Raw genomic sequence first — 25107 nt, forward strand, 5'->3', positions numbered from 1 at the left:
GGGTCCTTCTCAGAACCAATCATCTTTTACATAGCTCATACAGAGAAAAAAAAATGCCACTGCCAAACCAGTTGATGCCAATTATTGTGTGCATACAGGGTACTAGGAAGCAATACAAAAAGTAACATGGTATCATTTTTTTGTCCTCGAGGAACATATAGAAGAAAGGATGATGATTTGGTGCCATATACTTTGGTCAGGGATGTTGGGATGAAACAATGAAAAGAGCTTGAGCTCCGGAGATCAGCACCATAACCCCACCGCTACCATATTTTGGTTGTATGGCCTTAATGATAATTGCTAAATTACTGAAGGCTTACCATGCACCAGGAGGTCTGGTGTACAACTCATCCCAGTTAATCCTCATGAATTCTATAAAGAAAGCATGTTATACATTAATTCACGAGGTGTTCAATTTTGCTCAGCCTTTGTTTCACTGGAGACACGTAAAACTAGCCAAGGATGGGTGCAGTTCGTATCGTTCGGATATTGTATACTTACAGACATGACAGATACTGGTGAAATCATTCTAGAGTCACTTTGGAGAGCTCTCCCTTGTCAGTCATGGTCAGAGCGTTTTACAAAGAAAATTTAAAACAATAAATGTCTGTGTGCCTGTTAAAGACAACAGTCTATATAAAACTGTGACATGAGCAAACATTAGGGCATAACATTTCTATCACTAGAGAGCTTGTAATCCAGACTGTATGTATGTATGTATGTATGCATGCATGCATGCATGTATATAACCTTAAAATGAAGGCCACTAATCAATATCCTAAAGATCAGGACATGTGATAAAATATCCCTATCCTAAAGTGTGTCCACTGACATTCTGATCACTGCTGTTTCATAATTTCATGATAATTCCTGAAAATGGGGTTTTTCAACAAGATAAAAAATAAACTATCATCTTCACAAAGCATGGGTACTCTTGTTTTTCACATTCATATGGCATGTATTTTTCATAAACACCTGTACCAATTGAACATATGCTCATTTCAAATCACTGGCATGCAATCCACTGCATAAAAAAAGGACGGGCAGAGAGCACCAGGACCCCATGTTTATGGTGTCAGCCTAAACAGCCACACAAACTCGGGCTCCGTTATAATTAGAGGGATGAATGGAAAAAATACTTAATGCCAGGAAGCTGCTTTTTATCTCACATGGGTATAAAAGAAAGACCAGTCAACTCCAAGTGAAATTTCCTGAGGTAATTTTTTGTGAACTCTATACAGAACATTGATCTCAATTAAAAAATCTCGTCCTTTTGGAGGATTCAGCAAGTTTCCCCTTGGAAATGGGAATCAATATACAACCTATTATATATCTCTACTGTAAATTAGTATTAAGCAGAAATAAAAAATTGAAAGGGTTTTAGACACTGTAATTAATGTACATTGTGAAGTCTCTCTCTCTCATCTTCCAGGAAAGTCCTATCAAAATATAGCTTTGATATCACCTGATTTACTGAAATATTATGAATGTTAGTCATAATACATTACATGTCATCATCAAAATTCAGTATTACTACCACATGAGAAAATATCAATTTAGAGATGGTAGACCATGAGAAGAATTGGGGGGGGGGGGGGAGAACTGTGCCTACAAGATACATCAGCTCTCTAGGAACAGACTTCAAAACTAGGATACTGACAAGCTGCAGGACAAAGATCTCAAAGTAATGGCTTTGGAAAACCATCAAGATGCGTAGGATACAGACCAGCAGACACGTGGGATACAGACCCACAAGATATGTGGAATACAGACACATAATCTAATGGAACTACAACACTAATCAACAGAGACAGACTTAGTATATGTGCAGTAGAAGAAAAGCTTATTAAGGAAAAAAAGGGAGAGAACTTTCCATATCTTAGGAAAGATGCACACATTGGACCCAGGAAGCTTTGAGGATTCCTAGTAGACTTAGAATAGATGCTTCACTAAAGGTGTTTTATAGTCTAATTGTCAAAATACAAAACAAAGGTTTAAAAAAAATGCTAGAGAAAAGTGTCGTATCTCATGCAAAGGGACACACTTGGACTTCTCAGTAGTATTCTTACAAGCTAAGAAAGGTTAAAATGATATATTCAAAGTTCTGGAAAAATAGTATTAATCGAAAATTTTATACCTGAAACCACCAACCTTCAGAAGTAATGAACACTAAAAACCACACAAGCAAAACGTGAGAGACTTCATCACCACCAGTCCAGCCAAATAGGAAGTGCTCTAAAAAGCTCTTGCTAGAAATGAAAAGATAAAAGCTACAATGATAAAAAAAAATGCCAAAATATAGAAAATACACTAATAAAGCAGGTGCACAAAAAATGATAAGAAAATCGAACACTATCAGTATCTAAAACCATCAAAACAAAGGGGAACAAGAGAGCTGAGAGATAAACAAAAGAAATGAACAAAAGACACAAAATAACAAAAAGACACAAAATAACAAAAAGAAGTAATGAAAGGCAAGGGTACATCTACTAGTTAATAAAACTACACATCAATGAGGTTAAGTTCCAAGATTAAAAAAATTTAGACTGCCTTCATGGAATTAAGGAAATAAGACTCTGTACCTGGCCTACCAGGAACTCACATGGGAACTCACTCCATTGTAAGGACACATAAAGGCTGTAAGTGACTAGATCTTAAAAGCAGTCGCCAAACAAAAGGCACGTGTGACTCTCTGTATCAGAAAGAAATATAAAAATCTCTATAAGGACAGAAACATCATTTCAACAATAGGAAGTGTGTATATGCCCAACACTGGTGCATCAAGTTAAAAAAAAAATAAATGTTATAATTAAATCCTGTCCTCTGGATTTGGCACCGCTCATATGGCTATGTTCACACAGCATCTATGCCACCTTGTAATGGACCTACTCAAGACTGAGTCTAACTGCAGTCCATCATGGATGACCAAGAGCTCATAGAGTCCTAACAGCTTCTGATGGGATATGGGCTACTGGTGGATTCTGGGGGAGGAGCCGCCATTACCTTCAGCTGTGTAACCACTGAGGAGCCCAGCAGCCTCCTGCAGATAATCCTAAACCCACAGTCACACAAATGATACTGGTTAATTCACTGAGAGAGAGAGAAAGAAAGAGAGAGAGAGAGAGAGAGAGAGAGAGAGAGAGAGAGAGAGAGAATATAAAGAATATAAAACTTTTATTTTCCTGATGTAATTGTTGTCTTAGAGGTGTATTGCCGCTATCTGCTAACCTAGTCTTGTCTGGGCCTAGAATGTTATCAGCCTCTGAGATTTATTGTGAATAAGATCACCCCTGCCTTTCTGATCTCTGGCTGGTTCAACTCAGCTGTTCTGACTCAAACTCTTCTCCAAGGTGACTGTTTCGATCGGCTTTTCTCTCTCAGCCTGTCCTGGGTGAATTGCTCTGCTTGGCCTCATACTAACTTTGGCAATCTGTTCCAATCTTCTGGCTCATTCTGTCTTCACCTGCATCTGGCTTCTTCTCTCTATTCAGTCTGTCTCTGTACAAATGTTCCAGTAAAACTGCCTCCTTCCTTCCTTCCCTCCTTCCCTCCCTGCACTGCTCTCTGAGGTAGCCTCCTTTCCTCTCTTCTCATGAGAATTGGGCAGATCCTGGCCTAGAGTATAAAACTCTACCTCAAAAATAAAATAAGTCAGATTCCCAGCCACTGCAACAAAGTCAACACGGTTTGCAAAGCCTATTTAAGGAGCTACAGCTGAAACAGAATTTCTGTGTCTTAACATTCAGGAGACAAAACAAGGTCTAATTGTGGACCTGCTCTAGGAACTCGACCCACATAACTCAGTATATTAAGTACAGGCTGCAAACAATCTCACAGTGCTGCAGGAAGCACAATGAACGGAGGGGAAAGAGCGTGAGGAGTGGCTTCTGTAATGGAGTTAGGTAAGCATCAGAGGTATATCATCCTGAAACCCTCCATTTCACTTTAACGACAACGGGAAATGGTTGGCTTTTAGGAATGCCTGTGTCACTCTTGGTTATATATTTTTAGTTATACTGGCTGAAATATATCTGATTGCATGTCATGACCCTTCTGTGAAACAGGAAACACGACAGTTGGATACATATTTGGCCCAGGAAGAACTAATCTGTGTTCTGATGAGGTACCCACCCTCTCACCCGTTTCCTCCCTTGCAATAAAATAGTAACAATTGCAGACACACACTGAGCGGTACATCCTGACAGGTACTTGAAAGGGGATGTTGTGAAGTCAACTCATTCTGTCCTTATTTATATAACTTGTGATAGTAATTCTTGTTCACCCAGGTACATATAAACATGATTGGATTTAGACTTTTTCTGGATAAATACATTTCTTGTATCCCAAATTTTATATTTTGTTTTTCTGTTCCTAGTTGAATAGATGGAATGGTAGTAGCATAACTTTAACATGTGGCTTGATTTCTATTATAAAAAGTTCAGTAAACAAGCTGCTCCTTCTAAAGAAGCTTGGGGTTTTGTTTGTTTGTTTGTTTGTTTGGGGGCTTGGGGGTTTTGGTTTTTTTGGTTTTTTTTTTTTTAAGTTAAGATCTAAGTTTAGTAGTTACATAGCTTTTGTGTATGTAGAAGAGGAGGTACTGTGTTTATAGGTTCAGAGTGTACTGGGGAAATAGATAAAATTGCATGACAGACATGTGAATTGCCATTTTATTGGATCAAAGCCCATACAGCATAGGGAAACCAAAGCAAGGCTTACGGGTCGTAAGTTAGAAAACATAATGTTTAACCAGAACACTCTATAGTATATCTAGACTGTTCTCTAAATTTTGCATACCAGTAAAATTTTTTGGTTTTATTGTTGTTGTTGTTGTTGTTGTTTTGCTTTGTTTTGTTTTGTTTTTTGAGATTTGCTGGGGGAAATAAAACCTGGAGGAGGAATGTCAGAGCACATCTGCATTTTTCAATGCACTCAAGCTTTACAATGGCGATCATTCCTTGCGATCTGAACTTCATCTGCCACACGGAAAGAGGAAAAGATCAGGATGTGCTGAGACGTGGCACAGCCTTCTCTAGTCTTATCTCACAGCAGCTACTGCTACCAGGATAGGGCACTGCAAGACTGGACCTATCGACCTTCAACCACAGCCGGGAGAGTCTTGTGGGACGCCATCCCTTCTGCTGAATTCTGGCTACTACATTCTCGCAGAGGGCAGTCATTGCCTTCATTTGCATATCCATTGGTGATCTTACCAGACACCAGTGGGTAACTCCTAACCAATGGTTAAACTTAGTGGGTTACAAAACAAAGCAGAAAGATAGGAAGATAGGCAAGAAGAGATCTGTAAGAAGGGCTGGTAGTGGTAGAAGAAGGTATGAGATGAGAGTAATCACAATACATTGCACACATACATGAAATGGTTTAAACACAAGCATACACACACATTTTAAATAATAGATATAGAGAATACCTTCTCACATGCACTTACTTCTCAATTATTTTCTGCATCCTGCATGACCACCATCTTTATTGCCACAAGGGAAACAACCTACTTTAGTAGCTACTTTACAAAAATTTATAGAAGAGCTAGATAGATTTTAAGTGAGAAGGTGAGACTTCAGACACTTTGGTTCGTTCTAACATGTGCTTTCCTTGTCTAACTTAATGGCAAGTTTTCCAATTATCAGTTCTCTCATTGCTTGAAAAGGCTGTCAGAGTTTGTCCTACAAACTGCCCACGCAGATGCACTTTCTGCAGAATGCAGATCGCCCCCTCCCTCTTCTCCCTCATCCTCTGTTTCCCTAGGGTGGTCAGTAAGTAGCCTCATAATCTCAGGATTCGTGTTTCTTGGTTTCCTACAAAGGTTTAATGTATACAGTATAATCACCCTCAAAACACAGCATAAGAATCCTGACAAAATGAATGTACAAAATGAATGGCCCTGGAGCTACAAAAAATGGTTGCCTAGGCAGAGATACATGTGCCACCAAGTATAATTCTTCTTCTAAAATGATGCTATGATAGTTCTCAAGGTGGCTACTGCTTGATTAGAGCACAGCCTCTGGAGGCTTTCATTCTGCAACTTAATGAAGCAAACATCCCACACCAGAAACCATTCTGATTTCTGCATAAAGACAAACTAATAGACAGACAGCCTCCTGTCAGGGTGGCAGGAAACCGTTTCACCATAAAGTATGTCGTGCGTACCCAAGCAGAACATGTAGAATTTTGTAAAACCTTTATTGCTGCTTTTCATTTGGACCATTATTGTTTTAAACTCGTTTTTAATTTGTTTTGCATTATGCTTTGTGTGAAAGAGTGAGCATCACACTTTTAAAGCATTTAACAACAACAAAAGAAAATGTTTTATGGTAGGAAGTTATAACAAGTCCAGCTTGATTTTCTAGCTTTGCTTTGCACAGACTGGTGTTCCAACTTACAGTTCAAATCTATAGCTTTTCCCCTAGAAGCAAGTTATGTTAAAAACAATAACAACAAAAAAACCTTTGCAAATATGAGTAATAGATAAAAAACCAAGAAATGAATTCTTCTGCCTGAGATTCTCAGTTGGCTCTTGACACATATTAATAGAGAAAACAACTAACCCTGTTTGGTTTCCTGTACCTCACGTATACCAGTCAGTACAGGTATCCGCTGAGTGAGGTTCCTTAAGTCGGAATAGCCCAAGAAGCTTCTCAAATTCCCAAAAGCATAACAATTCAGAAAATGTTTCCAGTTGTCCTTTCAGATGAATGTTAATATTAACCATGTAAAGAATTACTTAACATTCACCCATTTCTTTTGCTATGCCTCTGAGAAAACATTTATGAGAGAAGGGGTTGCCAAGTGTCCCATTGATGTGATTTTCTTGGTGTGATCTCATTGACGTGATTTGCTCTGGTCGCCCTGTTTCAGGGGCTTACCTGACCAGATATACGGATGCAGACAAGGAAAGACGGCAAGCTACAGAAAACTTCAGGACCTGCCCTACTGCCCTGTACCAGTCCTCCCTCCGGAAAAGTTACTGTAAGGTAACCCGCAAGAAATGGGCTCGCTTCTTGCTCACGTGACTTTCGAACCTCTTGGGAAAACATCCCTTATCAGTAGGATAGGCGATACACTTATTGGTCTGACTCTCTCCAGTTCCTGCCCAACTTGACCTTTCAGGTCTTATACTTCCTGGCTGGTCCTACAGAGACCTCTGATTCCTGCCACCAGGAAGAGAAGGATCATTTCTGCCCGGCTTTGCTTTGGTTTCTGGGATCTGGGAAAAGAGTCTATGTTTCTTGAGTTTCCTGAATTACACCATCTCTGTCTTCTGTTTCCATCAAAAGTTTCCATTTCAAAGGCTACTCAAAATTGTGATAAATCCCATGGGGATTCCAGGCTTAAACAGAGCAGTGCCAACAAAGAGGAACATTTAGAACTATAAATTTGCATTTAAATGCTTGACCATGATGGCTTCATTTATGTAGCAGTATCAAACAGCACGAGGTACATCAGAACACAGCTGGAAATTATAGTTCCAGCTTATTTGATTTCATAATAATTTTGGGGTCTTTCTTTTCAAAATCTATAGCTCAAAGACATGTTTTTTTTTTTTCCACAAGAAATTCCTTCTCTTTTTTGAATAATGACTCTCCTATGGTTCACAGAATGGTCTATACAGGGCACTACTTTGATAATAATTATTCCTAATGTTTAAATTTAGCTAAAGAGCATCTGCCACATATTTATAAGATTAAACAAAATCATTGAACTGAAAGCAGGCTAATTTAAAATATGTAAATGAAAAATTCCTAGGCTGAAGGAAGGATTTGCATAGATGTTACCGTTTCAAGTTGTATTTGTGTGATGAACAGATAAAGAATCAACATACAGCATGTTGCTCTTTGTCATGACCCTAGAAATCAGAAAGAGGCTACAAGGATAACATTTATGATCAAACAAATAATAAATTAATAAATAATAAACTAAAGAACCAATTGAAAAATTAAATAATTACTAAACTGGAGTACTGATCACAGAGCACTAAGGTAGTAGAGGGAAGATACTAGAAAAAAACCAAATTATTTTGAGGAAAAGTTGTATAAATTTAATTTTTAAAAAATTATTTTATCGATATTTAACTCTATGTGTGTGTGTGTGTGTGTGTGTGTGTGTCTGTCTGTCTGTCTGTCTGTGTGTCTACAGAGCATATGGCAAAGTGTATGTGGGTAGAGGAGGAGGTCAGAAAAGACTGTTGCATCCCTTGGAGATAGAGTGTAGGGCATTTGGATCCCAGCAACCCCACACGGATGCTGGAATCGAAACTCCATTCCTCCTGACTGAGCAGCCAGTACTCTTAACTGCTGAGCTCTCTCTCTAGCCCTAAATTAAAACTTTTAAAGAGTAAAATTTATTACAACAAGCAAAGTAAGAAAATATTCATGGTAGTTTTGTGCTGTGGTTATGAATAATTATTTTTATATCTGTATGTCATTTTCATACAAGTATCCCAAAACAACATAATGATTGTTTCCTTTGCCTAGAAAATTACTGTTGGGCTATATTACAGACATCAAATTTTGTTTTATATATGTACATACGTACGAGAGAGAGAGAGAGAGAGAGAGAGAGAGAGAGAGAGAGAGAGAGAGAGAGATGCATGGATGACACTTTGCCATATGACAGCTCCTGTTCAAGGTGTATTTTTGTGTTTTAAGACCTATATGTAGCAAATGCAATTTTCTTCTTGGAGATGGACAACCCCACGACTACAAGGGTTTCATAATTTACACGTTTGCCAGTGGCAAGGAGAGATATAGCAGAGCTTGTAACCCCAGTCTCTGTAGAACTCAGGGACATGCTCACGGCTGCTCCACCACCAGCCCACAGGAGCAGGGGTATCCCTGAGATGACCCAGGCTGAGAATTCCTGAGCTTATAGTCTCCAGCTTAGCCTCTGTCCCTGTGCCACAGTCCTGTGAGCCTTCTCTGATTTGGAAGGTTATTCTGAATCCCCTGCTGGGATGGCAGGCTTCAGGGGCAGGTGGCACTCAAGTCCCAGAAGACCACCTTTATGGTGAAGAAAGACAGTGGTTATAAGAGTTAAGGTTCCTTGAACTCAGTAGGATGTCAGGTTTTTTGAAGCAAATGGGCATATTGCCTTCTCTGGATTCATTCTGGGTTTCGGCTTGGTCAAGCTGAGCCGTACTCAATGAGCTAGTCTGTCTACCATGAACTAAACCAGAAACAATTCATCGACTCCTTCATATAAAGCCCCATCCTCTTTACTTTCCTTACCCTCCACACCATATCTATGCAAGAGCCAGTAGATCGTGGAAAACTACAGACACATGTGGAATAATGCTTAGCTACCCACCAGTAAATGCTTGTTATGTTGCTGAATCTGGTCCACTGCAACCAAGCATGTTAACACAGAAGGGGGAAAAAAAAAAGTATATTCAGAGTCACCAGACTCTATCTTAGCTCACAAGTAAGTTTGCGCAAACTGTAGAAACTCGGCTAATTACCCCAAGTTTCCTCTAAACTGTGCTTTAATCCTAACAGAAGGCTCTCAAAGCTCCTGACAGCCAGCAGTTGCAGAGTCGACTGCAGCCTGACTGGCCACCTGTTGTGAGGTAGGAGCCAAGAACAAATGTGAGGAAAATCAACTTTGTTTATTAATCAGGAAAAGGGACATCTGCTACAACAGCCAGGACCACTACCCCAAAGGATAAAGAAGGTCCAAGCTACCTTGCATTAACTGGGCAGCCGCAAGTCCCTCCTTCCTGCTGACACAAAGGTGTCTACCGTTTATTAACCGCATTCTGCCAGCAAGCTACCAAAGCATGCTTTCATTTATAAGCCTTATGTTCAATGTATTGTTATTAGATCTACATGAGGAAACACGGAGGTAAGCATTATTTTCAAGTTAACTATGGCTGTCCTCTGAGAGGCGCTCTGCTACCACCTGACTAAGACAGATGCAGATACTCGGGGCAACCATTGGACTGAGCCCAGGGACCCCAATGGAAGACTTGGGGGAAGGGCTGAAGAAGTTGAAGGGGATTGCAACCCCATAGGAAGAACAACAACATCAACTAACCAGACCACACAGAGCTTCCAGGATCTAAACCACCAACCGAAGATTATACAAGGGCAGGTTCATGACTCCCACTACATATGTAGCAGAGGATGGCCTCATCTGGCAGCAGTGGGAGGGGAGGCACTTGGTCCTGTGGGGGGTTGATGCCCCAGAGAAGGGGGATGCTAGAGGGGTGAGGCAGGAGTAGGTGGGTGGGTAGGAAAGCACCCTCTTAGAAGGGGAGGAGGAGAGAGTGGGAAGTTCATGGAGGGGAGACCGGGAAGGGGACAACATTTGAAATGTAAACAAATAAAATGATTAATTTTAAAAAAAAAGATTAAATAACGTGTTAAATTTTGAAGGTGAAAAATAATCTCTCCATGTTTATTATTTTAAATTTTAAATTAGAGTATCTTTTAAATGTCACGAGTTGGTCTTAAACAACCCTTTTGTTCTGTTTTGATCTGGCTCATGTCACAGAAACTATCTTACATACTCAGGATTTCTAACCTGTAAGGGCAACGTGCAGCAGGATCAGGACTTCAGTTGCCTTAACTGACATAAAGAAAGAAAACCGCTAATTATGGAGGACCACTGTAGTACATGACTCATGCGCTGGACAGGATCACCCACATAGTTGCTATTTCATCACTAATATGGTAAAACGGTACTGTTATAACTGTTTTACAAATAAAGGAGTTATATTTTTGAGATGTCAGCAACCTCATCTAAAGCTGTGCAGCTGGTAATTAGCATGCCTTCTACCTGCAGAGCTGAAAGCTATGCGTTACACCTAAAGGATTAAATTCCTTTGAGAAAGTAACTGTCAAATGATGGAAGAGAACATTTCTCTCTATTGGTGGAATTAGATGCTCTTTTTCTAAAAGCCAAAATATGCAGGCGAGGGTTAGAGAAAATCATTCCATAATTGTGCATTCCCACATTCATTAAAAATAGGTCAAAATCCTGTCTAGGACAATGGCGCTATCAGCAGGGAAGGCTTGGGGCCAGAACTCATGATCACAGCCACACAAAAAGAGGACTCTATATAAAGTATGCCTCTATCCATGTTTGTCTCCCTTGGCTGATTCTCCTGCCATACTCCCTCGTGTACTCTACAGATGTTTCTAGAGAATAGGGATGAACAGAGCTATACCGCTGCCACACCTGGAAGAAGAGTCTCAGCATTAACAGGCCACTCTTTCCAGAGATGGATGCACTTACCTTCTATTAAGGGTTCTCTGACATCTCACCTAAAGGGCAATCACAGCCCGATCTTCCATGAGGTCACCAGTCATAATTCAACAAGATACAAGGCTACATTGTAATGTACAGGAAGAACCCTCGACACTCATTTCTACTGCCTTTTGGTCTTCCCACGTTTGCCCCTTCAACATATTCTCTTGGTGTGTAGCAATAAAAAGGGCATCACTATTTACGAGACTTTCCTTCACAGCCTGGTGATAAGGAGGAAAGGCGTGGATACAGCCAAAGGACCACTATAGTTCCTGGGGGCCAAAAATGGTGGCAATTGGGACATCTGAAATGGAGACCACTGGTAATGACAAAGCCCTGGCATGAGAGCAAGAGGGGTTGGCTGTAGTTAGAAAATAAGATCAAGAAGAGTCTGAGGAAGTGAGTCATGAGGAAAGGACCATCTACAAAACACTGAGGTCACTGAGAGCTAGGACAGGGGTAAAAGAGGAGGTCAAGGCGAGTCGTAAGAGGAAGCTATGAGAGAGGAAGTCAAGAGATTCAAGGGTTGGTAGAGTGAGATAGTTTCAGACTAAGGCAAAGGGTGGGGGCAGGGTGAACACGTGAAAACCACTGTGAAGACAGCTGCCTTCATAGGAACAAGAGCATCTCTACGCCTAGTGGTGGAATGCGTAGCAGTTTCAGGGAGAAAACAGATACCTGATGCCAAGCAACTGCGAGCAAGAACAGTTGTTCAAGAGAGAAAGTGGAAGAATATCAGAAGAAAGCCTGAAACTATAGATTTGTTTTCTTATGATGGCCAGGAACTCCAGAAAGTATAAGCAGTGAGTTTTTAGGAGTTGAGGAGTTATGGGTACACAGAGACTGTATACAGAGTATACAGAGAGATTTCAATATCAGACTACCAAACATTGTCAGTGTAATGATAAGGGAGGCTAGGAGTTCTTTCCATGGTCAATTTAAGATTAATAACATTATGAAATTTGTCCCAATAAACCCATAGGTCATGGTAAAGATGAAACTGACTTTGAGCAGGTCAGGAGTGCTGACCACCTTTACAGCCTTACAGGGATGGCCTCTTTGCCCATAGCCATACAAGTAGAACTACAAGATTACTCACAATTTATCTCAACACACAGTCTTCATACACCCTCTTATCGTTCCATTTTTACATGTCATATAGAATGGCAGCCGTCCACACAATACTCAAAGCTCCAAGCCAATGGCACTCGAACTGTATCTTCTCTGTTTTAGGACACAGGGTGCCAAAGTTGCAAAGTTTATATTAAGGACCCAATGTACAGGAATCTGAAGTATCTTACTACCTAGAAGACCTGGTAAGCCCCCTCAAAATTATAAAAAAAAAAAAAAAAAATTACCGACCAACCCATCCATACATATGCACATTAAGAACATGAAGAACAACAATATAAGATTTAACTATATCACACGTGTCTCCTTTTCAACAAAAAACACAAACATCTCCATGTACCAAAATGATGGCACCTCTGATGATGCATACTTTATGCAATTTGGGGAACAATTTGATTATTCATGATGACCTACCTTAGTTTTGTTGTTAACATTTATTAGTCATGAATTGAAGTCTCCAAGGTAATTTGGATTTTTTTCAGTCTAATAAAAATGAGAATATTGTGTGAAATATTGTGAAGAAACAAAATGTTAATCATCTTTATGAGGTGATTTTTAACTTATGTTCTTCTTGCCTTCCAGTATCAGGAAATAGATGAAAATATTGCCAGTAACATGACTAGCATTGGTCCAATGATTTGGCTGCAAAGTGCACTTCTAAAGCAGTGGCTGCTGGCACCATACCAACCAACAACACAATAAATATTCAACTTACAGTGAGTCCAAATCCAAGGGGTCAATGGTAAGGGATGGATTATAAACATCTATGCTGGTAATTTTAGCAACAAAATAATTATAAAAATATAATTCAGGAGGATATAGCCATGGTGAGATAAAGTTTTGGAAAGAGGATGGCAAAAAGGCCTCCTACCAAACAATTCTCTGCTGAGCTTCAGTAATACGCCCTGGCAAATTGACCTGTAAGAGCCTAAGAGCTTAATCCAAGAGGTTCACGCATCAGAAACTCTTGAAAACATGAAGAAGAATGAGAACCGTTTCTTGTGTTAGTAATAATTTTAGCGTTCTTCCTAGTGGTATCCAATGTGAAATGTTCATGCCCTTGGGAAGCTCTAGCACGAGAGCGACAGGTGAATATCTGTCTCACTTCTTAAAATTATTTAAATTCTATAATAACAATAGGGATTTTTTTGTCCAGAAGTTATATGAAAAGTCTTCTTCATGCATTGATAAAACGTAGCGGTCCTCTTCTTAACCCTGGGAAGCAGCAAACCGGCTTGAAGCTGCTGATATGTACAAGCATCGAACATTTCATTCACTCCTCTGGATCAGTAGTCATAACAGATATGAGTATATTTAGAGGGACTACTGTCTCCAAAGCTCAAAATCAGGAAGCAACACCGTCATAGGGAATGTCTTCAGCCCCGATGAGAACTCCCATTTCATCACGGATTGTATTAAAATTGTCATTAGTGTACTCATGGGAGATTTAGAAAATAAATAAAAAATTATGATTCAAACTTGAAAGTTTTCTCTCCCTGCTAAGAATCTTCCTTGCAAGAAGATGCAGACATATATCACCACCCTCCTTACAGACATGTCAGAAGGCACCTGGGCAGTTACTTCAGTCTGCCTGGTGTAGCAGAGATCAAGCTGTTCTTGATCTTCAAACACTGAAATTATTGTGAGATACAGCACCCTTTGGCAGAAACACCACTTTCTCCCTGCGTCTCCATATAAAACTTCAGCATATGCCTGCCCACACCATAGAGTCTTTGGGCACACATTCATTTCTGTGTACCTGGAGAGTAAAACCTCTGTGGGTTAAGGCCATGATGCCACACCCTAAGGTCAAAACTTAGGGACTCCAAATGGCGTTCTTTCATTATAGACCATGAAGATGAAATAATCCCCTAGGAAAGAGATTTGCTCTTTATAATTTGACACATTTTTACTACATCTGACCTAATGACAAAGATTTCGCTTCTTTGTGCTGAAAACTTGTTTCTCATTGAGAACCAGTACCTGGGCAGAGAAAGAGAATCCAGCATCAACAGTACTGCCTGATTTTCTAGCCACACATAATTGCTAGTGCTAAAAAACTAGCAAAGAATGTACCAATAGTACCATTTCAAGTTTTTCTCATTATTAATTAGAACTTATTTCTATAGAGGATTAGATAAAGGCTTTAGATTTATATTGAACTGTATGAAAAAGTAAGGTTTATACAGCAAAATCAGATAACTGTAGGCAATTTCATGTGATTGTGTCTGATCCATTCACAGAATAAGTAATAACACACTACACTCAAGACAAATAAAAGGCTGCACTAGACAGTTCTTAAGCACACAGGCCATTACACCCAGTTAACACACAACCAGCTATTATGGTTGCTTAACACTATAAACAGCAATTTGATACATTTTGGTTCTGAAAGGACACCTAAAAACGGACTATATGGGTTTTTTTATTATTATTACCAAGCAGTGTCAAGCATCCAACCTCTTTACTTTAAGCCAACCCCCATCCCCTGGCTAGCCCCCCACACTAAGCAAGACAGGGATGTAGTTCAGGCACCGCCTGCTCAAACTAATTAGATGAATGAACGGGAGACAAGTGTTTATTAGCTATGCCTCCCACAGTAAGGGCCAGTGGGTCGGTACGCTCGGTGAAAGCAAACTCATTCACAGTGGCCTGTAATTCAAGTTTTATTTTTACTCTCTTCGACTGTAATGCTCATTCTGATGTGTTTTGGCCAATAAATAGATTAATCAATTTAATAAGGATATTCGGTCTATTTGCCATTTGAAAAATCTAAAGGATGAACACCTCTGCTTTGTGTAGGCTGCCTAATTATGCTAACTGTCTTTGACTGAGTATATATTATACAGGAGCCAAGCAGGATGTTTGGCTCACAATATGATCCCTTATTTTCTTCTCCAAATTGCATCATAAATCTTCTGTTTAATTTCTCATGAATTTTTGCATAGTCAATAATAGGTGTATGTTATGTTAGCATCATTAAACTTGAAAAATTATAGTTTGGAGAATTAAATGATAAGCTCAAAAATCTCGTACCACATCAGTACAATTTACATTTTTTAATCATTTCTGTTAATATGAAAAATAATTCTCATTAACTTTTAATAATCAAACACTACAAAAAGTAAGTAGAAAAATAGTTATAGTTGAGGTATCAGGGAAACAATAAAGAAGCTGTGAGTGACCGTCTCTGTTTCCCAACACAACTACACACCATGATATATTCCACTTTGTCTATAACTACTATATAAAATTATTTATTATTAAAACCAGAAACTGGTTTGAATATGAATCCTTTGTAGAAATGAAGGAAAGAGGTCATCTCCAAGCGGTCTAGCTCTTTAAATGACTAGCAAACATATTCTTACTTGGTGATCATTCATTGAATAGATACTCATTGCAAGCTGAAGAGACAGCTCAGTGGGGAAGAGCCCTCGCTGCACAAGCACAGGTACCAGTTCAGTCCCAGTGTCCACATAAAACTGATGGGCAGCATGGTCCTATGCTCCTGTAACAGTCACTGGACAGAGATGCTGGGGCTTGCTGGTCACCAGCTTATTTCCACGTTCAGTGAGAGACCCTGTGTAAAAGAGATAAAATAGGGATTGATAGAGCACAAACCCAATATCCTTCTTTGGGTCCCAGTGAATAAATGTGCACATAAATTCATGAGAGCATATACCATACATATGTAACACATACATACACACACATATACATATACACATATACTCTTATACACATATACTCTTGCACATATACATATACTCATATACACATACATAAATACATACCATACCATATACACATACACACATATACATATACTCTCATATATACATATACATACATACACATATATTCTTAAACACATATACACACTCTACACCATTCATACATACATACACATATATACATATACTTTCATACATATACACACATATAAATATACTTTCATATACACACATACACACATATACATATATTCTCTCACACATATACATATATACACACATATATACATACCACACACATACATATACATACACCACACTTATACACATACATATATACATACATACATAAACATATACTCTCACATACACACATACACATATACTCTCACACACATACACATGTACATATATTCTCTTACAATACATATACATACATACACACATACACACATATACATATGTTCTCACACATATACACATACACATATACTCTCTCATACACATATACAAACAAACACACATATTTCAATATTCCCACACACATACATACATATACATATATTCTCTCACAGACACACATATACACACACATACACACATATATACACATACATATATATCCACCACAAGAATAGAGTTTATGGTTAATATTAATAAATGACCATTGAACCCAGCAAGAATATTATATGACAAGTACTTGAACACTTTTAAGAAAGAGGGTAATTTTCATTTTGGCTAGGGCAAGAGGATATCAATGAGCAAAGGTGAAGTTCTATAACTGCCTGAGATATGGAAGCTCTCCAAGGTAACAGAAGAGAGAGCAGGTCAGTGGGTCAACAGCCTCTACATTCTGAAGAAGGTAAGCTTCCATGATGGATTGTGCACTAGCCTCCACCCATGTACTCACATACTATCCACTCATTTATCTAAAGCTACGCTGCAGGAATCTTTGCTGAAGATGTGTTCACTATATAAGCCAATGGTATTTGCTAAAAGAAATGTACTTATGAAAATATGAGAATTCCAATAGAAATGCCAAGAAATCCATGGGGGATAAGTTACACACGAAGATTAGTAAAGTGCAAAATATGTACGAAAAGGAGTCTATTTGAGCTTGTTGAAGATATAACACAAAGCTGAAAAATTAGATATCAAAATCACACCAAATACCCAATGCAGAAAATGAAAAAGTTAGACACCACAGCAGTAATGTTTTCTTATTAAAAGTCTTATGCTTACTTGGGACTTTTTCTGGATGAGCATTGCAGTCAACTTCTGTGAACCTGTTCCCTCTAATCCTCACAAAAAACACTCCTCTCCTGAAGTAGGATTCCTTACGTTCCAGTCCCAATGCATTACTAGCTATATTTTAGAAATATTTTTATTGGATATTTTTTTATTTACATTTCAAATGTTATCCCCTTTCCTGGTTCCCTCCACCCCAGAAACCCCCTATCCCATCCTCCCTCCTCCTGCTTCTATGAGGGTGTTCCCCAACCCATCAACCCACTCCTGCCTCTCTATCCACGAATTCCCCTACACTGGAGCATCGACCCTTCACAGGATGAAGGGCCTCTCCTCCCATTTATGCCCAACAAGGCCATCCTCTGCTACATATGCAGCTGGAGCCATGAGTCCCTCCATGTGTACTCATTGGTTGGTGGTTTAGTCCCTGGGAGCTCTGGGCAGTCTGTTTGGTGGATATTGTTATTCCTCCTATGGGGCTACAAACCCCTTCACTTCCTTCAGTCCTTTCTCTAACTCCTCCATTGGGGACCCTGTGCTCAGTTCAATGGCTGGCTGCAAGCATCCACCTCTGTATTTGTCAGGCTCTGGCAGAGCCTCTCAGGAGACAGCTATATCAGGCTCCTGTCAGCAAGCACTTCTTAGCATCCAAAATAGTGTCTACATCTGGTGACTATATATGGGATAAATCCTCAGGTGGGGCAGACTCTGGACGGCCTTTTCTTTCAGTCTCTGCTCCACACTCTGTCTCCATATTTGCTCCCGTGAGTATTTTGTTCCCCCTTCTAAGAAGGACCAAAGCACCCACACTTTGGTCTTCCTTCTTCTTGAGCTTCATGTGGTCTGTGAATTGTATCTTGGTTACTCCAAGCTTTTGGGCTAATCTCCACTTATCAGTGAGTACATACTATGTGTGTTCTTTTGTGATTGGGTTACCTCACTCAGGATGATATTTTCTAATTCCATCCACTTGCCTAAGAATTTCATGAATTCATTGTTTTTAATAGCTGAGTAGTACTCCACTGTGTAAATGTACCATAATTTCTATATTCATTCCTCTGTTGAAGGACATCTGGGTTCTTTCCAGCTCCTGGCTATTGTACATAAGGCTGCTATGAACATAGTGGAGCATGTGTCATTGTTATATATGAGAGAATCTTTTGGGTATATGCCCAGGAGTGGTATAGCTGGGTCCTCAGGCAACACTATGTCCAATTTTCTGAGGAACCACCAAACTGATTTCCAGAGTGGTTGTACCTGCTTGCAATCCCACCAACAATGAAGCAGTGTTCCTCTTTCTCCACATTCTTGCCAATATCTGCTGTCACCTGAGTTTTCCTTTACATAAAACCAGACATTGAAACTAATAGAGGAGAGAGTGGGGAAGAGCCTCAGACACATGGGCACAGGGGAAACTTTCCGAAACGGAACACCAATGGCTTATGCTCTAAGATCAAGATTTGACAAATGAAACCTCATAAAACTGCAAAGCTTCTGTAAGGCAAAGGACACTGTCAATAGGACAAAATGGCAACCAACAAATTGGGAAAAGATATTCACCAATCCTACATCCACTAGAGGGCTAATATCCAATACATACAAAGAACTCAAGAAGTTAGACTCCAGAGAATCAAATAACCCTATTTTAAAAATGGGGTACAGAGCTAAACAAAGTATAGTATGAAGAATATCGAATGGCTGAGAAACACCTAAAGAAATGTTCAACATCCTTAGTTATCAGAGAAATGCAAATCAAAACAACCCTGAGATTCCACCTCACACCAATCAGAATGACTAAGGTTACTAGCTTTTTTAAAACATTTTATTAAACAGTGTTTTATTATTCTTTGGAAATTTAATCTTAACGAATACTAAGAAGGTATTTGCCATTCAACTTAATGTCAACAGATACAGTAAATGTGAATGAGATCATGGCTTGCTATGTACAACCTGGTTTGGAAACCGTGGAGAAGGGGTATTTTCTGCAATGGCCAGGTGAGTGAGTGTTCTCTCCGTGCCTTTGCCTCTGGAGTCAGTCTCTTCCTCTCATGCTCACTTCCATGTGTGGGCTCTGCCAGTGCACTCCCTGTTCCTTCCCCATCTGTGCTCACAAACTATTGCCCATCTGCTCAGGATAAGCTTCATTTAAACCAAGAAACAAGATTCTGTGTCCCTAAGCAGGCTGAATGGAAACACAGCACCAAAGGAGTCCCCCTGACCCATGAGCCAGGCTACTCCGACAGCAGTGCTGTCCTTAAACTGTTCTCACTTAAGTTCTGGCTCCAAGCTCCAGCAAACTCCTCATTAATCCAGTCACAGGGCATCTCCTCTCCTAGGCATGCACAGCAGAAGCTCATGAACCTGGATAAGTCAGAATCATCTGCAATGCCTTTTACAAACACATATGCCTGAACCTTCACTACAGGATGATAGAGTACAATGTGCCAAGATAGAGGAAGACCACCACCATGTTACCCAGACACCACTATGTTACACAGACCACCACTCTGATATACAGATCACCACTATGTTACCCAGACACCACTATGTTACACAGACCTCCACTCTGATATACAGACCACCACTATGTTACACAGACCATGACTATGTTACACAGACCACCACGATGATACATAGACCACCTCTATGTTACACAGATGTACTGGCTGGTTTTGTGTGTCAACTTAACACAGGCTGGAGTTATCACAGAGAAAGGAGCTTCATTTGGAGAAGTGACTCCATGAGATCCAGCTGTAAGCCATTTTTTCAATTAGTGATCGAAGGAGAGGGCCCCTTATGGGTGGTACCATCTCTGGGCTGGTAGTCTTGGGTTCTATAAGAAAGCAAGCTGAGCAAGCCAGTGGAAGCAAGCAGTAAGTTACATCCCTCCATGGCCTCTGCATCAGCTCCTGCTTCCTGCCCTGCTTGAGTTCGAGTCCTGACTTCTTTTGGTGATGAACAGCAGTATGGAAGTGTAAGCTAAATAAACCCTTTCCTCCCCAACTTGCTTCTTGGTCATGATGTTTGTACAGGAATAGAAACCCTGACTAAGACAACAAACCACCTCTATGTTACATAAACCACCACGATGTTACACAGACCACCACTCTGATATACAGACCACCACTATGTTACACAGACCACCACTATGTTACACAGACCACCACTATGTTACACAGACCACCGCTATGTTACTCAGACCACCACTATGTTACACAGATCACCTCTATGTTACACAGACCACCACTGTTTTATACAGACCACTACTATGTTATACAAAACCCCACAAGAGAACTTGAATACCTAACTATGATATACACAACATTTGAGAAAAACCACTTCATAGACTAGAGGAGTAATTACCTCTATAATTCACTACCTATTTGGCATAGACATAAATAAAAGTAATAACCTCAACTATTTTCCCCAAATTATTAGACTGACTCCTCCACTACACTGAAAACTCTGGGGGGGGGGGAATAAAATGTGTCTTCTTTACTTTCATGTCTCAGATCCAATGAAACCACAAATAATAAATATCAGATCAATAAATGAATATGTCTACATATGTGAATATCAAATCAGCATTCTTGCCAGCTGCATGTAAGAAAATTTTTTGTAGAACATGAATTTCCTTATATGTAAAATCTAAAATTTTTCAGAAGTCTAATACACAGAGATAAGGAATAAAACATGGATACCAAGTACATAAAGTATCAGATACAGAGGATGAGCAGGTCTAAAGAGATAATGAAAAACAGGAAAACTATGTAGTTAATAGTTTTTTAATATTAATAGTTAATGAATACTATATTCAGAATCTTTACTGAAAATCATGTTTTCCTGTTTTACTACAAAAATAATATGGAATGAAGGATGAATCACATATGAATTATATATGTCTATATAAGTTATACATATATAATTATATAGAGAGACATTATATTATATTTTATTTATATATTATATATTTATTAGATATTACATACTACATATTATATGAGACATATATATATATATATATGATAAACCTTAACATATGCAATAGCAGTTTTTTTAAAAAGTGGAGCAAAATGGCTCACATTTATGATCCAATTTCTTGGACTATAATAATTGTATCTAGTACTTTGCATATGACCAACAGCTCCCCATTTTTTCCTACCTTCTACCCCAATATACTTGGTACCCATGTTTTGTTCTTTATCTCTGTGTATTAGACTTTTGAAAATTTTTAGATTTAGAAATTTAAATTTAGAAATCTCCCCAGAAACCCCAGTATAAATCATTACTTTTATTTATATCCATTCCAAGTACATGGCTGGTTGGTGAGACAGAAGAATTGCTATGACTTTGAGACTAGCCTGGACTATGAGACTAGCCTAGGCTAATAAATGAGACCCTGTCTCAGAAAACTTTTAACTCCTAGGCATAGGCAAAGGAAGGGGAGAAATTAAATGCCAAGATATTTACTTGTCCCCTCAGAATTTCATGCTTTTACATACCAGGTCCCAAGAAATTATGTTTCTCCCACCTATCTTTTCTACCATGACTGCATTTTATGTCCCAATTTTGAAAAGAAATGAAACTAAGCCATGCTATATATGACAGACATAAATTTCTCAGAAAGAAATTAGATAACTCCCTACCCTCTCACCAGGCCTTCTCCCTCCTCCATCCCTTTTGCTGAGCTGACTGCTCATCACTGAATTCCTTCACACAGCATCCATCTCCGAGCATGTCCACATTTCAAAAACAGAAGGACAGTTTATGTCTTTGCCATAAGTGACCTTCACAAAACAATTTCCTGGGCCACACACCAATGTGCAGAAAATCCTGAGCAAGAAAAGAACTGGAATTATGATTTGCAGGTTAGGAGACATCCATTGGTTGGTAATGGCACCCACGCTGCATCTCTAGTACACTTACGTGTTGAAAATCTTCCTAACTTTGTCAGCTCTCATTGCATTTATTCCTAATCTGTCCAAAAAAAAAAAAAGTCAGGTGTTTTCCTACTTACAGAGGACTCCATGGAGACTGCAGAGCAAGGCTACCAGAATAGGTGCTTCATTCTTAATAAATCACCATCACTGACGTCGCCCCCATCCTCCCGGAGAGAATAATAAGAGACTGATGTGCAAAACATTTCCTCAAACAAATCAGCCGACATCACCTCTCGCTGAGCTCTGAATCACTCTGGACAAGAGTGTGTAAGGTAGAGAGCGATGGTTGAGGGAAAAGCATTAAGCAATTTTGAAAGAGATGAGTTGCCAAATGGAGCTTAGAAAAGGCCTTTTAAAGGCAACCGAGATGAAAGTCACGGTACATTGCCACATCATCAATGCTGCCTTTGCCCAGAGTATGCCTGGGGCTGCTTCTCTCTACTCTATCCAGGAAGATGTTAGAAGAGGTGGCCCTTCTACCTGATGCTTACACATGCCTAAGACATAGACACTTACACCACCAACTCATAAGGCTCATCACTCTCACCAAGTGACCTGAAGTGGCCCCGTCATGTCTGGAGAGAAAAACAAGTATGTGTCATATGAGTCCCACCCTTGGAATTCTGATGCACTAAGGTATGGATAGGCTCAACCAGTTGAATTTCTAAAACTCTCCAGGATACACAGACATATGACTCTGGGCCTCCAGATGGCTTTTCTTGATCCAGGACAATATGATGGTGTACGAAGAGAAGACAGCTCCCAGCTAGAGACCAAACAATTACAAATAGTGTTAGAGGGTGGAGGAGACCAAAAAAAGGGATGATCCTAGAGAGTTCGGGGAAAGAATTGCTGTGTGGACATCTTCCCCAACATCTACCCTATACCATAAAGCCAGTATGGGGTAATTTGTTACAGCATCTCTAAGAAGCAAACATGCTATGAGAGGAACAAAGAAAGGTCCCAGCAAAGGGGATTGAGGTGTTCTGTACCACAAAACCAAAGCAGGGATAACTCTAACTGAATTTAGGTTTAAATGGGATATGTAAAAACTTCACAGAAATATCTTCATCAAGTATTTTCAATCTAAAATGAACAGATCAATGCTAACTGGCCACGAGATCAGGAAATCTTAAAATATTTTTATTATTATTTGAGTTGACTCTTCTGAGATGTTAGTAGGAAAAAATTAAAGTCAAGCCTCATATGCAAATAGGATTTTATCACTAAAAAGGGTTTTATCCTTTATCCTCAAAAGAATCAGGTAAGACAGATCATATTTGCATTGTTTAAATAAGAAACTGAAGCTAAGAAAAGAATAAATATTTACCTAAAATTATAAATGAACTAACATTATTATTGATTTTATTAGTTCCTATCTTATTGCCTGTAAGACCATATAGAAGACAATTTATCTACTTTTACAATTTAGAAAATACAAAATATTAGGTATGTGAGTATATATATGAATGTATGTATTCAAACATCAAATTCAAATATGAAGGTACAAAATTCAGAATATTAAGTATGTTTAAATATATGTATTATATATATTCAAACTCATATTTGTTGTGCCCAAAGTTCATATTCTTTGTAGAATACACTAACTGCTTCATATGTGACTCTTTGAACTCTGTGAAGCAATTACCAAAATGAGGTAGGTATTTGTCTCAGTTACTTTTCCACTGCTGTGAAGAGACATCACGACCAAAGCAACTTATACAAGAAAGATCTCATTGGCAGGCTTGAAGTTCCAGAGGGTTAGAGTTCATGACAGGGCATCGCAACAGAGGACATGGCCACAGGCATGGTGTTGGAGCAGTAGCTGAGAACTTATATCTGTGTGACAAGTAGGAGGCAGAGAGAGGGAGACACTGGGATGGGCTTCTGGGATGGGCCTCAAAGCCCACCTAATGGCACACCTCCTCCAATAAGACCACACCTCTCCATTCTTCCAAAACGGTTTCACCAACTAGGGACCAATCATCCACAAACATGAGCTTATGGAGTTATACGAATTCAAATCACCACAGTACTGAAAATAGAGTTATGAAACGATACCTCTATGACTGTGCAGAAATAGACAGAAGAGGTTTACTATGTGCATGGAGCAGCAGTACTTACAGTAAGTTTGGGTTTGCCCAAATAAAATAATCTTCTCACAATGTTAGTAAAATGGCTTTTGTGACAGGTGACCAAATGTAACTGGTCCTGTGTCAGGAAATCTCAAGGCAGAAGTTGGAGTCCACGATTGGACTCATATACTCTTCCATTTCTTTCCTTATCAATGGGAGGAAATCAACCTGAGACACGAGCCATATGGGGCATTGCACTATGAAATTTAAGTATTTTTATTAACATCGTGTTTTCTCACTAGAATTAAAAGTAAATTAGGCTTTATGATTTAATAAGGACTCCTCGCAGGACCTGGGAGATTTTTTTTTTTTTAAAGATTATCCTATTTCATCTTAAAGCAACTTTTCCACACAGCCTTAAACTGAAAAAAGGATTTCAATGTAGCTAGAAATTTTTTTAAGGGAAAAAAAGATACAGCATTCTATAAATGCTTATTTTCAAAACATAAGGACATAGCATATCTTAATTTATCTATATTGTTTAATACCACATATTAATGCTTTTTAAATTATCCTGATGGGACGTCTCCAAGAGAGCTGCAACCACTGTGGCAGCTGCTTTATATTTGAAGGGAATTGAGACAGACTAGAGCCCTCCTTTCTGTTCCTAAAATAGGAATATTAAGTATGCAAATTTTAATTAATTGTGTGTCACCA

The 25107-nt window shown here is 39.1% G+C and overlaps 1 protein-coding gene across 4 annotated transcripts in view; it reads right to left on the reverse strand.

Annotated features, from left to right (window-relative positions):
- The window catches only part of Tafa2 (TAFA chemokine like family member 2), a 465253-nt gene that overhangs the window by 298570 nt on the left and 141576 nt on the right, over positions 1-25107 (reverse strand). For 2 of the 4 annotated variants that reach the window (XM_029542620.1, XM_029542619.1), the window contains exon 1: positions 15762-15973. The exons of the other annotated variants lie outside the window; for them this stretch is intronic. In XM_029542620.1, coding sequence (XP_029398480.1) covers positions 15762-15772 — 11 coding nt within the window. In that variant the 5' untranslated portion in view covers positions 15773-15973. Of the gene's footprint in view, positions 1-15761; positions 15974-25107 lie in introns of those variants that run through there. 4 annotated transcript variants of the gene reach the window in all.

This window comes from Mus pahari, chromosome 9 (genome assembly GCF_900095145.1).
Source record: "Mus pahari chromosome 9, PAHARI_EIJ_v1.1, whole genome shotgun sequence".
Classification (NCBI taxonomy): Eukaryota; Metazoa; Chordata; class Mammalia; order Rodentia; family Muridae; genus Mus; species Mus pahari.